The sequence below is a fragment of the Ailuropoda melanoleuca genome, chromosome X (genome assembly GCF_002007445.2).
Source record: "Ailuropoda melanoleuca isolate Jingjing chromosome X, ASM200744v2, whole genome shotgun sequence".
In the NCBI taxonomy this organism is placed as follows: Eukaryota; Metazoa; Chordata; class Mammalia; order Carnivora; family Ursidae; genus Ailuropoda; species Ailuropoda melanoleuca.
Window position 1 is genome coordinate 54,186,583 of NC_048238.1, and position 14,698 is coordinate 54,201,280.

General features: G+C 33.5%; 1 protein-coding gene across 1 annotated transcript in view; it reads left to right on the forward strand.

The window, feature by feature from the left end:
* CHIC1 (cysteine rich hydrophobic domain 1) overlaps window positions 1-9,733 on the forward strand; it is a 70,055-nt gene extending 60,322 nt beyond the window's left edge. Inside the window, exons 4-6 of the mRNA XM_002930483.4 lie at window positions 1,815-1,871; window positions 2,131-2,190; window positions 3,526-9,733. Of these exons, the coding sequence (XP_002930529.1) occupies window positions 1,815-1,871; window positions 2,131-2,190; window positions 3,526-3,576 (168 nt within the window). The 3' untranslated portion in view covers window positions 3,577-9,733. The remainder of the gene's footprint in view (window positions 1-1,814; window positions 1,872-2,130; window positions 2,191-3,525) is intronic.
* Window positions 9,734-14,698: the final 4,965 nt, after the last annotated feature.

Sequence of the window (14,698 nt, forward strand, 5' to 3'; positions counted from 1 at the left end):
CATGGTCCATCTCCACAGGTGTGAGCCTGTCGTCAAGCTCAAACTGGTCTGAGCCTACCCGAGCTCTTCCTGTTGTTTGCCTCTAAAAGATAAGGTTAACATTCTTGTGAAGAAGGGGTAGTCAGTGAGGGTTTTGCTGGGGACATTTTTAACCTCATTAACCCTATGGAGCTTGGTTTCAGATTCCTTAGGGTTTTCTCTCTGAAAGTTCATGTCTGCAAATGAAGACAGTTTCCCTTTTTCATTTCCAATCTGGATGCCTTTTATTTCTTATTTTTGTCTAATTGCCCACACTATTCTTTCTAGTACAATGTTAAGTAAAAGTAGTGGGAGGAGACATTCTTGTCTTTTTTCTGATCTTAAGAGGAAAACAGTCTTTCTTCATTAAGTATATTAGCTGTAGTTTTTTCATAGATGACCTTTATCAGGTTGAGGGAGTTTACATTTATTCCTAGTTTTTTAAGGATTTTTGTCATGAATGGATATTGGATTTTGTCCAAGGCTTTTTCTAAATTTATGAAGATGATCATGTCATTTTTGTCCTTTATTCTATTAATACAATGTATTGTAGCAATTAATTTTTGTGTTCCTCAGATAAGTTCCACTTGGTAATGATGTATAATCTTTTTCATATGTTGTTAGAGTCCCTTTGCTAGCATTTTGTTGAGTCTGTGCTTATATTCACGGTATTATTTCTTCTGTAACTGTTTGGTAGTACTCATCATTGAAACCATCTGGGCCTGAGTTTTTCTTTGGGAAAAGATTTATAATTACTTAATTCAGTCTCTTTGTTACCCATCTGATTTTGTTTAGAGATTCTAACAAGTAGGGTAACCCCACGGTATACTCTAGCTGGCATTGGTGCTGTTCTCGCCCACTGTGAATGAGCTGAATACAATTGCCATTGATTATTAACTTACATAGTTAAACAAATAGAATAGTTTCTTATGTTGGTGCTTTGGAAGTCATTTCAGATATGGGTTTGTAAATCATTTAGTTTTGAGGAGTAGTTTTAAAACTTAACAATGCCTTCTTTATCAGAAACCTAATAAAACTCTTCCAAATAAGAGTTGAAAATGCGTAGTAATCTTTTATTTTAATTTTTTGAAGGTTCTGCAAACTTTTCTTCCTCTCTACAAAATATGTGCACTCCAATGGAGAAATTCAGTCTCTGCTCCCTTGTTAAGGACAATGCTGCTTCTCATTAATATTTTTTCCTCTAAATAAAGTTTTCTGATTAGCTGTTTTTAACATGTTCTTTTCAGTGAAAATTCTGATATATGTTGGCTTGCTTTATTCAACTTGTAGACCTCAAGTGACTACTATATGCCAGGCATTTGTGCTAGGAGCTCTTATAGGAAGACTTTCTGTGAGGAGTCAGATTAACTTGGCATGTTACATGTATATTGAAAAAGTAACCCTATGAAAAGATATGTGAAAGTCAAGATTAGGTCCATAGGTGAACTACTAGCTGTATCAGTAATGATTTCACAGTAGTCCAGTGAATGGACTCACAGCACAGAATAATTCGTACATATTTCATTTTGAAAAGCATATATTAAAATCCCATATACATGGGTGTGGGTGTGTGAAGAGGGAAAGAGAGATCTTATAATAACAGTATAATAATTGCTCAAAATATCACTCCCCCTTTGGCAATTTCTGTCAGTTACATTGCCTTTTTTCTGATTTCTAATGGAAAAACAAGAAGAGAAAATAATTGGATTTTACAGACAAGCAGAAAAATATAGACACATGTAGTTTACAAAGTTCTTCAGTTCATCTTGTAACAAAGTCTTGATTCTTCCTCTTAGACCAGAAGATCAATTCAGAAGTTATTAGAATGGGAAAATAACAGATTATATCACAAGGTAAGAAAGTTTAGGCAAATAAGTGCCCCACTTATATATTTGCATTATTAAATTGAAAAAACAGGAATTTTTCAGGCCACAAAAAAATGGATTAAAGAATTAATATTCGATTTTAATGTATATTCTTTACAAAGTTGTTTTTAAATGCTATTTTATGTATCTTACGCTTATTCCTGGATGGTTCTCAGTGATGTATTCAAATGTTATAGGTAATAATTAATATAAATTGATATCAAAATTCTTAACTGTACTTTCTTAGCTTGCTTTGCACTGGAAGTTGACTAAAAGGAAATGCGAAACTAGCAATATGATGGAGTATGTAAGTATGCAGTTGTTTTTAGTTCCTGTTTTTGGATTCCATTCTAAATGTTACATCTTATTGTGCTTATCATTTGTCAGTTCTTCTTTCTACATTTTTTCTCCTGAGCCTAAACTTCTGTCAGTTGGAACATAGAGGTTTCCTTCCATCTTCCTTAGATTTGTAGCCAACATAAAATATCTTGAAAGCTAGTAATTACTTAGATCTGAGAAAAATCTCAGCTAGTATGCTGCAATGAAAACATCGCACAGTCTTAATCTTCTTTTCACATAGGTGCAGACCATCACATATGGTAATGAGTACAGCTGCTGTTGAACAAAATATTTCTAAATATGATCTTGACAAAACTTGCATAAAACAGGAATTGACTTCTGAATTCTGAATTCATGTTCCGGCTTTTTGTCTTAGCTAACACTTAATTTTCAATAAAGAAATGATAGGCTCTATTTCTTTTTTACTGAAAGTTATTCAATCTTAATCACAAAACACAAATTTACATATAACCAATGTGATAACTTCAGCTTCGTAAACATTTAGAAGAATATGAAATTTATCTAAACTTCAAGTTGCTGACATATATATATTTACTATATAAACATTCCATTTCCATATCATAAATAAGGATTATTATGTTATTTTTCTCCACTTTGAATAGCTAGGGAAAAAATGTGCAAATGACCACAAATGTAAAATCCACTATAGATAAAACCTTATATAAAGTATTATAAATTCACACATTAAATTTATAAATAAAATATTAAATATAAATTTAGTATGTACATTTATATAAGTTTATAAATATCTTAGGTTTTTATTATTATAGTTCCAGCTTTGAATTAAAATGTTTTAATCGGTCCGTTTGGATGTTTCATAATTTTTTACAAACTTGTAAAAGATAGTAATAACCAATATAAGCTGCTTTAACTGGAAAATATGTAGATGTAATATAGATAAAGGTATTTTTCTAACCTGTATAACACAGTTTTAATCCCTTCTGCTTTGTCAAAAAAAAAAAAAAGGTGGGGAAGAGGAGGTGTAGATGGAGATAGTAATGTAAGAGGGTTCGCTTTTCTGCACCTAAACAATTATTATAAGTTAGGTCATAGAGACTGTTAGCTACAATAAGTAGTTATGTTTGCCAATTTGATTCAGTTGCCAATCTAATGATAACTTAGAGTAAATTCTTTCATAACTGTTTTATATATTTCACTTACTTTATACTAGAGGACCAAAGTACAGTCCTGTGAAAAATGATTATAGACTTCCTGGGTTATATATATTCTAGTAAATGAAAATTATTTTGTCAATATATTCTTGTTTGTTTTTATTTTACAGGTAATACTAATAGAATTCTTACCAAAATATCCCATATTCCGACCTGACTGAGGAATTTTATTCAGTCACTTCTGTGTTACTTGTCATTTCCTACCCTTAGTGCCTTGTAGATGATTTTGGAATGAAGATGGTCTCCTTTGCTGTGTTCAACTTATTCTTTATTTCTTCTTATTATTATTCTTTAGAATATTCTCCTTACTCTTTATTTGTGTTGGTTTAAGAAGAAAATTTGCACATTTTTTTTGTTAAATGAGGCTTGTGTTTTGCACTCTCAATTTTTAAATAAATACACACAGAGACGTATATGTATATATATAGTTGCCACTAAAGATAAAAACATCAGTGCCGGTGTTGAAAAAACAAAAACAAAAATTTGTTCTGAGCATGCTGCCTTATAATTTTCATACTCACTGTTTCTAAATATGCATCATTTTTCTAGGCTACTTAATGCTCTGTAATCCCTTACTGGACATAAGTAAATAAGCTTTTGGTAGCTTTTAGAAATGGTTTTACTCTTACTTGCTTTAAAAGGACATGCAATTAATAGCACTGGTTTTGTCCTGCACTTTGCTAAATTATCACTTATGTTAGTGGATAAAATATTTAAACTCTTTAAAAGACTTGTAAATATTGTCTCTTTGCATAACATAAAATGTGATATGCCATGGTTTACAGAATGTAATATTACTCTTACTGTATTGCCAACAAATCTGCATAGATTTTAATATGAATGAAGTTTGCAAGCATCCTTTTGAATGTATAGACTGTTAACATGCTGTTTTATGGCAGAGCCATAATGAGTTTGTTAAAAATTTCAGGTGTAGGGCGGGATTGCCCTTTGTAACGAGTGGATTAAAATCGAAATCATTTTCTGAATATTCTGCATTGCACCTGAAACCAAGAACCTTAGTTTTTCCATTTAATTCAGTAGTTCTCATTTTGTCCTCCATTTCCACCCCCCAAAAAATTCATTTGACATCTGACACATTTCACAGCTTCACTATCCTTATTTATTTCCCTTTATGTATCCTTTCCCTCATTTGAAAATACACACAATTATGATCTTTAAGGAGTGTTTCAAGATTTCAGATGTCTTGGGAAGTGTCTAGATCCTCATGAAAGCCACTGCTAATCCCTTTTTGGAGTTCTGATATTCTGCTTTGGGAAGGAGAGAGAGCTAATTGAGAAGTTGTACCTAAAGAATATATAGTGGCTGATTCATAATTGATAAAAAAATTCTTTATTTTTTGAGGATCTTTTTTAAACATTTGAATATTAATGAGGAAAGACAAGTACTTACACAAAAGTATTTTAATTTATAAATTCACCACACATGTAGCCTTTTCATTTATATGTACCTATTTTTCTTTTTCTCTTCATAAGTAAGACGAGTGAGAATACCACACTTAGTTTGAATTTTTAACATAATTATAAAGCTTTATGTTGTGTTAATTCAACTGCAAATGTATGCCTGTATATAGGCATTATTTGTAATTCCTATGCTAAAAATAAATTAAAAGAATCTGAGAGTCAATAATATCCTATTTGTCATCTTACTCTTAACTACTTTAAGTAAAAATTTTTTAGACAAGCATTTATCCCAGTGAAGAGAACAGTCATTTCTTCATACAAAGTCAAGTATTTTAAAGTCACTTTTAAAATTTATGCCTAATTTGAAATCCGTAGTCCTGGACCAGTAAAAGAAGAGGGAAAAAAGAGACACTATTTGATATACGACTATAATCGTTTGCACACTTTTCCACCTCTCTCTCTAGAGTCCCATTACCCATGCCACCAAGCCACCCGGAATCTCTAACTTTTAAATGTGTGCCTGCAAATACCATTTGTCTGTCTGCTGCAAAAATATGTATTTTTATAGACAAGGTGGAAACCTCTGAAAATGCATACCAAATGTCTTGTTTTATAGCTAAGGTCAGGGAAAAATTGTATCTGTGGTTTATGCTCCAGCTAATATCATCAGGTTTATGCTTCAAACTGTGACTGTTTAATACCAAAATTGATTTCCAGAATAATGCAAAATTTCTAATTGATCAAGGATAGAATAATTTTAAGTGTCAATCCTTAAAATCTCATTTTTTTCTGTATATTTAGAATTTGGGCATAGTATCTTTTTCTGCCATGTATAAATCACACCTGGTTTTGCTCAAAGAATGGCAAGAAGTGGTGAATTGTTTCCATGAAACAAATACTGAGACAGAAATAGAGTGCATCTGAAAGTGACAGAATATAACTTAAGTTACAGTAGTATTTGTCATAAAAATCATTTGCCAGCATTTGTAAACTTAATTTAAAAACCTGTTCTAATTGCTTTTAAATTTATTATTTTATTGTTTATTATGCTGACTGACTCATCTTATTTTCTTGAACTACTCAGATAATACCCAATTTTCTTTTTTCTTTCTTATATGACTGCTTTTTTAAACTATTTTCCTATGTAAGGGGCTAATTAGCAGTTGGGTATTTTGGAATGCTTTGGAGGGGGTGTTTTCTTTTCAATGAAATTGGCAGCAGTGAATGATGAAATGACAAAGCATACTGTGTGGTCATTAATTCCTCCCCCATTGACCTTTTTGTTCTTTTATCCTTAGGATAGAACATACTTGGATATTTCTATCAAGTTAGAATATTTTTATGAAAGCTGTTTTTAGGTTGAACAAAGTAATTCTGAATTTCTTGCATGATATTCTTTTATGAATAACATGTATGTGCCAAAGTATATAAATCTCACAAAGCTTTGAAGTTACAAGTTAAAACTGTTCCTTCTCTAACTTTCCATTACACATCTCCATCCCCAGTGCCCCTTTAAACACCTAAATTATGTATACCATGAAATCAAGGCCTAACCTTTTTCAACTACTTTTTGTTCCCTCCTACCCACGAGAAAGAGATCACTGTAGTCAGACATTAGAAGTAGATGGAGAAGTGCCTTGTCTTTTTTGACAAACATAACATTTTACTTTGAAGGAAACAGAATGGATGAATTGACAGATCATTAGATTTAAAACCATCCTTTTCAAGTATAAGAATGTTTCATTAGCATATTATATTTCTTCTATTTATTATTTAAAGCCTGTTTCCTTGTTTTCCCCCAATCATAGATGTTAGTGATAAAATATTACAGAACAGGACTATCAATCACTTACAAAACTGTTAGAATTCTAATGCTAGTGAATATATAATTTAACATGATTCTGGAAAAACAGTGGTCTTTGATTGAAGCCCTACCAAAATCCACTTAAGTATTTAATGTACATACTATTTATATTATTATGATCTATAAACACTAATATGTGATCAATTAATCTGTATTAACATTTAGCACTCTATCATTTTTAATGAAATTTATTCTCATTTTTTCATAATTTGAATGAAGTTCTGTGTTCCATAACATTTGTAAGGCTTAAAACAAGTAGGGTTTTTCCAAATGTATTGGAGTTTTCAAAAATTATTAGCATTTTAATTTTATTTACAAATAAACCAACACTGAAAATCAAACCTCACTATTTGAATGTAAAGCCCCAAACAATATTTCATCAGAATTAACTATGTTGACCTAGGAGGATATAGAAATTTTATACACACATTTAATTGGAACAGTTTCACATACGGAAACATATTTTGCTAATTTGATTATAACATGCCCAAATTCATTGACGTTAAGTCCTCTTATGCCTATAAAATTCTGCTTTAAAAAATTCATTTTGCAACAATTGTCCAATTGTTCAGGTTCCTTTAAATGGTGAACTATTGGGAAATTTTCCACAGAAAAGGAATAGATTTTATTAATAATACTTGTTCATGTAACATGAGACTAAAAAATGAAAGGATATGTATATCCTTATCTTGCCCCAAATTTCTCTTTTTGATTCAGAGCCTTTTCATTTTGATGGTGGCAACCTGAGAATATATTCCATTTTCTGTGGACTTTGTCAGATTCTTACTATATGAGGAATTGATCCAATATAATGGGCTTTGGGCAAGTTACTTAAATTACATGTCAGTCTCTTCATCTATAAAATCATGGGGTTGAACCTAGAGCTGGACAGAAAATTAGAGATAAACTAACATTCTGTGATTCTAGGAATCCTTAGGAAATTTTTACTCTACAGAATCCCAGAATGATTTTTCTCAGATCTACTACCCTTGGTGGAAATTCTCACAGTGCCTTGCACAGTAAATGTTTGATTTGCCAACTGGCTCCTAGCTGTTGTGCGTTCATGTCACACAGACTTGAAGAACCTGATATCTGCTAGACCTCAGCCCCTCTATGGTAATAAGAATAAATTTAGTTTCCCTAGCAACTAAAGACTAAGATATGTGGGCTTTGCATGTGTGGAATCTGACTATGCATTTGGCATCAAGGCAAGAATTATAACTGTGACAACAATGGAGTTATGGGAGGACCCACTTTGACATTGATGTGAAAAGTTTTCATATCCTATCCAATATCTGCTTCAATGTCTTACTAGGTTCCATATCCTCAAAAAGATCTGTTGGAACAAGTTGATATTAGATGGAAGGAAAAGCGGTACAACATTCAAACCCAAATCACTTCTGGTTTAATTCTTGGCTCTGCTGCTTAATTCCTCTGTACCTCATGTCCTCATTGTGGAAGTGGGGACAATAAGCTGGACCTACCTCACAGGGGAATTGAGGATTTTTTTCATGTATTAATGTGCTTTTGAAGTTGACTGAAAGATATACTGGATATCATAATTTTGTAATTTCTAAATAGATTCCTTTAAGTCTGTGTTGTTATGTTTTCTTTCTCAGTCAAACCTTACAGAATGAGTGTTGCAGTTAATCTATTTTATCAGTAGTAAATTTGGTTATTAATCCCCTGTATATTAACATGAGTAATTGTGTTATGTTAATACTTGACATAGGGAGGGAAAGCAGCTGGGTGTAAACCAGTGGTTCCCAGCTTGGGACAGATAAAGATAGCAGTGGGGGGGCATCCTTGAACCTTTTTTTAAATATTTCAAAAAAATACTAGAAATCATACATTTACCCATATTTCTGCCACATAAGCCAACTAAGACATTGAATTTCCATGCATTTTGCTTATATTTTTTCAATCCTGCCTAACATAACACTAGTTATCCACTGATCAGAAGTTGTGAATGACAGTTCTGCTTTTGGTTAATAAAAGAATGAAAAAGCCTATTATTACATGCAGTTTAGTAAGTAAAATTCTTCAAAACATGGGGAAGGAATAATAAAGGGATCCTTTTGGTGAAAATGTTGGAAGCCACTTTTATAAAGGAACTAAGATTATTTGACCGTCTCCACAAGTTACTTACCCAGTCCCTAAATAATGAAATGCTAAGGGTGTGTGTGTGTGTGTGTGTGTGTGTGTGTGTGTGTGTTTTGGCTAGATTGGGCTATATAACTTCAGGTTAGAATTTGCCTTCTGTTCTCTTCTGTTTCAGGATAACTGAGTTAATTTATTTGAGTGTGTATTTGTAAATTATATATATACACATAGGATTGCAAAGGTGGTAAGTGTTGTATGTTCTAGCATTGGAGTAAATATCAACTTCTGAGTCTCAAAGTAGTTCTTTGAGTAGTGTATAAACTCATTATGAGTCTAGGCAATAATTTCTCAAATGTCCCTTCTATTCCTGCTTATTTTGTTGCTTTTATCTTGGCTTAATTTTCTTAATTTTCCATTTTTCTAGTAAGCAAATAGTGTAAAATTATTTTAATGCCTGAAATTTGACCAAATTACAAATGTTTGAAATTATATAATCTACAAGCTAGTTTGCCCTACTTGACTAACCACATACAAATATGAATCTCAGCTGCAAAAACAGGAAATGCTGGTAGCTGGAAAATGGGCATTGATCAAAACATCTGTTTGAAAAGCCTAGGATTTCTACTTTTTGTCAGAGGATTCCTATTGGGACAGCTTTACCAGAAAAGAATAAAAGTGGATGTGTCCATTCAAACCAAGAACATTCGTGCATCTTGTATTGTTACATAGCCTGTGGAATGATTTTATTTTTCTCCCAAGTTTGAGAGTGACTCCCCTGAAGGAACTCAACCTATATACAGCTGTGCCAAAATGAAGGACACCTGCCTCTCTGAAACTTTCACTGCTGCTTCTGTTGTTCACTTGTCAGATATAAAATTTTATTATCTCAGGATGCAAAATTACAATAAAGTGCAAATCTGTGTTAATGAATTGTGTGTTCTTTGGTCCATCTTCCTTTCTTCCTTTTCTTCCCTGTTTTCATCATTCTAAGGTACTTAAGGCTTCCTTTTAAAAATTGTATTTTGCATATTGCCTCTTCGTGCATTTGCAAGTATTATGTCTGATCCTGTAATTCATGCTATATATTGGCTTTGGGGGCCTTTGTGGTGCCCATTGTTTGATATTTGCCTAAGTAGGAATTTGTTTCTAAACTACTTTGCATGCCTACCTGTGAACTATAAAATTAAAAGTAAAAAGTGGTGTTCCACCTTCATAAGCATAATTTTTAGTGAAAGAAATGTTGAAATGTGAAGGTACTTGGCACAAGTTTTGCCTCTCTTGTCAACAGTTTGTCATAAAAAAAATTCAAGCGTTAACATCTTCTACTTGATTTACTACTCAAGCTGATTAGCATGCAGTATTAGATTTTTTAAACTTATGCCAAACTTTTGCAAATTCAGCAAAGCAGGAAAATGTAACATAACGAAAAACTTAATGTTTCCCATCATCTTTGATAATTATAATAGGTATTTTTTTTAAAGACTTTACATTTTGAACTGTTAAAGCAGAGACGACCGGGGCACCTGGGTGGCTCCTCCGTTAAGTGTCTGCCTTCAGCTCAGATCATGATCCCAGGACCCTGGGATCGACCCCCACATCAGTCTCCCTGCTCAACAGAGAGCCTGCTTCTCCCTCTCCCTCTGCTGCCCCCCACCCCCGCTTGTGCTCTCTCTCAAATAAATAAGATCTTAAAAAAAAAAAAGCAGAGATGACAGACTTAAACCTATAGGGAAGTTTCATGTTTTTTTTTAAATTTTTTTGAAACTTTACTATATGGATGAGCAAAAATGTATACTTTTTATTGATAACTGGGTGTGGAGTAGGATGTGCTATGTGGAAAATACTTTTTATGTTACATTTTCTAATACTGAGGGCTGAAGCCACATGCTTTATATCTGTCATTAAATAATATTTAACACAGTATTGGATATTTACTTACCTAAATGTAGGAAATTCTCTGGGGGATACTAGAATTCTCCAGTTGTAATTACCATAAATCTGAATTGTGATCCCTGTTCTGTCTCCTGAGTGACTTCTAGCAAAAATCAGGACACTCAGCTTGATTTTATACATCATCCCCGGGTAGGAGGTTGAGTTAGATCAAGGTTGCAAACTAAGTTATAGCCACTCCTCCAACAGACATGTCTTTTTGACTTGCAGAATTTTTTCCACACATTTTGAATTAGTTGCCAGCACTTAAAATTAAGAGCCTTCACATAGAAATCCAGATTTCTGGCTGCTTTTGAGAAATTTCATATGTGAGCAATTAGCTAGAGCTGAGTAGCAGCCAGCCCCCTTTTAGAGGGAGCGTTTACTGTGTTTTGCCATGGTCATTACTATTTTCTCGTCTCCCTGAAACCCAGATTATGTTGTTACATAGATAGCAAAATATTTCTTGAATCCATGTCTCTTTCAAAATTGAGGAAAAATACTAACCATGATAGCTACGTATACTCTTTTTCAAAAAATGGTGTGGAAGGGGGTGGAGAGAGTGTTTTGGGCTTTTGGTGTTGGTTTTTTGGTGGAGGGGAACTGTTTTCTTACAAATGACCTGATTTCATAATTCCTGAGCCAGACGATTTCTAAAGCCTCATTTAATTCTGACATTTTAAGTTTCCATGAGATGATTCTATAACATTGTATTTCAAATTGTTATGCCTTTGAAGGTCTGTGTATGATAAGTGGATAGTGTTTACAAAACTGGTCAGGCTACCAAATAGAATAGTGGCATCAAAGACCACCTATGAAACACAGCCACAAGCAGGGAGGACAAACACATTATTTTAGAACTAAACTTTTTAGTTGTTTAACAAAGGTTTAATCAAACACCCAGAGCATCACCTACCTTGTTATATCCCAAGGGTAATACTGCCCAAAGTGACACTACCATGATAAGAATTCTAGGTAGGAATCTGTAAAACCTATGTTTTGTTATTTACATAGGACTACTGATTGTTTCTCTTTCTTTATATATTGAGAAAAGATGATATTTATCAAAAAGAAAATTTAGGGGACACCTGGGTGGCTCAGTCAGTTAAGCATCTACCTTTGACTCAGGTCATGACCCAGGGTCCTGGGATGGAGTCCCTCATCAGGCTTCTTGCTCAGCAGGGAACCTGCTTCTCCCTCTACCTGCCTCTCCCCCTGTGCTCTGTCTCTTTCTGACAAATAAAATAAAATCTTTTTAAAAACAAAGTTTAGACTTATTTCAAAAGTAGGCTATTCATTATTTTTTCCTTCTGTAAAAAATACCAAAAAAAAATAAGTTAATATTTCACTCATGTGGAATAAAAAAATGAATAAATAAAAACAATCAGACCTAAAATACAGAGGGCAAACTGATGGTTGACAGAGGGAAGGGGTTTGGGGGAGTGGGCAAAATGTGTGAAGGAGAGTGGGAGATATAGGCTTCCAGTTATGGAATGAACAAGTCACTAGAATAAAAGACACAACATAGGGAATTTAGCCAATAATACTGTAATAGCATTGTATGGTGACAGATGGTAGATACACTTGTGGTAAACATAGCATAACATATAAAGAAGTTGAATCAGTATGTTGTACAACTGAAACTAATGTAACATCGTGTGTCAACTATACTCAAATAATTTTCAAAAAGTAGGTTAAACTCAATATGTTTAGATTCTACAACCAGAACTAAGTTTTTGCTTTAATAGGACCTGTATTATGGTCTAATGGATGAAAAGTATGGGCATTAAGAGAATTTTGTCCTTATTAGAAAAATATTGGCTTCCACTAGAAAATATAAGAAGTATGAAGAAGAAAATGAAAGTTTCCCGTAACCTACCATCTACAACCATTTTAATGTTTTAAATGTTACAACATAAGATTTTTATCTGTATGTGTAATGCATTTTTTAAAAAGTTTTAATTAGATTGCATATTGTGTGCTGCTTTTACAGTTTCATATTTTCCCATATTAATACATAATCTTTGAAACTAAATTATGGTGATATACAAGTACAATGTTTTAATATGCCATAACTTCGCACTGTTTGGTATTTAGTCTGTTTTCAGTGTTTTGCTATTATAAATAATGACTTCATGAACATTTTTATACATAAATCTTCACCTGAATCTGGTAATTTCCTTCAGAAAGATTCCTATAAATTATTAGGTGAAAAGATATGAAGTCTTTATAGCTCTTGATATATATTCCAAAATTGCCTTAAGAGAGGCATGGGAAGTGGGACACTCAGAAAAAGTATATCCATCTTCCTCTGGATAGATGAGAAGAATTAAGAGTAAGAATTAATATAGCCACTCTACTTAGAGGTGCTAATTGGGGTGGGATACTGGCAAAAATTGGAAGGCTCAAACTGGCATTCCCAGCAGCTAGGAATAGAACAGAGGGTCCTTGCTTCTCCACTTAAGGGCATGCAGACACCATCCTCAGCCCTGCAGATCTGTCCTTAAAAGTCAGTGCTATACCACCTCACACCAGTTAGAATGGCTAAAATTAAGAAGTCAGGAAATGACAGAGGTTGACAAGGATGCAGAGAAAGTGGAACCCTTCTACACTGTTGGTGGGAATGCAAGCTGGTATAGCCACTCCAGAAAACAGTGTGGCGGTTCCTCAAAAAGTTAAAAATAGAGCTACCACCCACCAATTGCCCTACTAGGTATTTACCCCAAAGATACAAATGTAGTGATCTGAAGGGACACCTGCACCCCAATGTTTATAGCAACAATGGCCACAATAGCCAAACTATGGAAAGAGCCCAGATGTCCATCGACAGAAGAATGGATAAAGAAAATGTGGTATATATTTATAATGAAGTATTACACAGCCATCAAAAAATGAAATCTTGCCATTTGCAATGACATAGATGGAACTAGAGGGTATTATGCTAAGTGAAATAAGTCAGAGAAAGACAGTTATCATATGATCTCACTCATATGTGGAATTTAAGAAACAAGGCAGAGGATCATAGGGGAAGAAAGGAAAAAATGAAACAAGAGGAAACCAGAGAGGGAAACAAACCATAAGAGACTCTTAATCACAAGAAACAAACAGGGTTGCTGGAGGGGAGAAGGGTGGAGAGATGGGGTAACTGGGTGATGAACACTGGGGAGGGTATGTGTTGTAATGAGCACTGGGTATTATATAAGACTGATGAATCATAGATTTGTATCCCTGAAATAAATTATACATTATATGTTAATTGAATTTAAATTTTAGAAATCAAGTAAAATTTTTAAAAATTAAAAAGTCAGTGTTAGACACCTCATCCCTTCAAAACCACTGGCTTTCAAATTTTATGATTTACAGAGCTCTGATAGCTCAGTAAAAAAACAGCAAATACAATTTGTGTCAGTCTGTAATTACCCTCCCATCTTTCAGCAGTCAGATATACTGCTTCCCTTGATAGCTTTCAAAATTTCACCTTATGAAAGAGCCCCTTCCTTACATACTATTTACCATATTATGTGTCCCTGTAGGGTTATTTCTCACTCTCCTAAAATGGCTGCCTCTTACCTGCTTTACCAATTCTGGAAAGGCAGCCATGGTTCAGGGAAAGAAGCACTGTATCTATATGACATTTATTATAAATCTGGCTTTATGCTTCCTGCCTGCTATTCCCCTCTAGACAATTTTCTGTTGTAAAACAGAAATAATTATTAGGATTAAGTAAGGTAACATGTGAAAGGGCTGGGAAGATATAAAATCGCAGTACATTTGTTTCTATGGAAGAGTAATTTCACAATCTATGCCTTCTGATAGGTGAATAAATTAATCCAATTCTTTAATCAGGATTATCTACTGCTGCTTATCTTAAAAAGATGTTCATCATTCAAAACTCTGCCAAGGTAGAAGTTGTGGGTCCTTTCTCAGTTCTTTTTACTTGGAGTCACTTCTCAAGTTCTTTTGGCA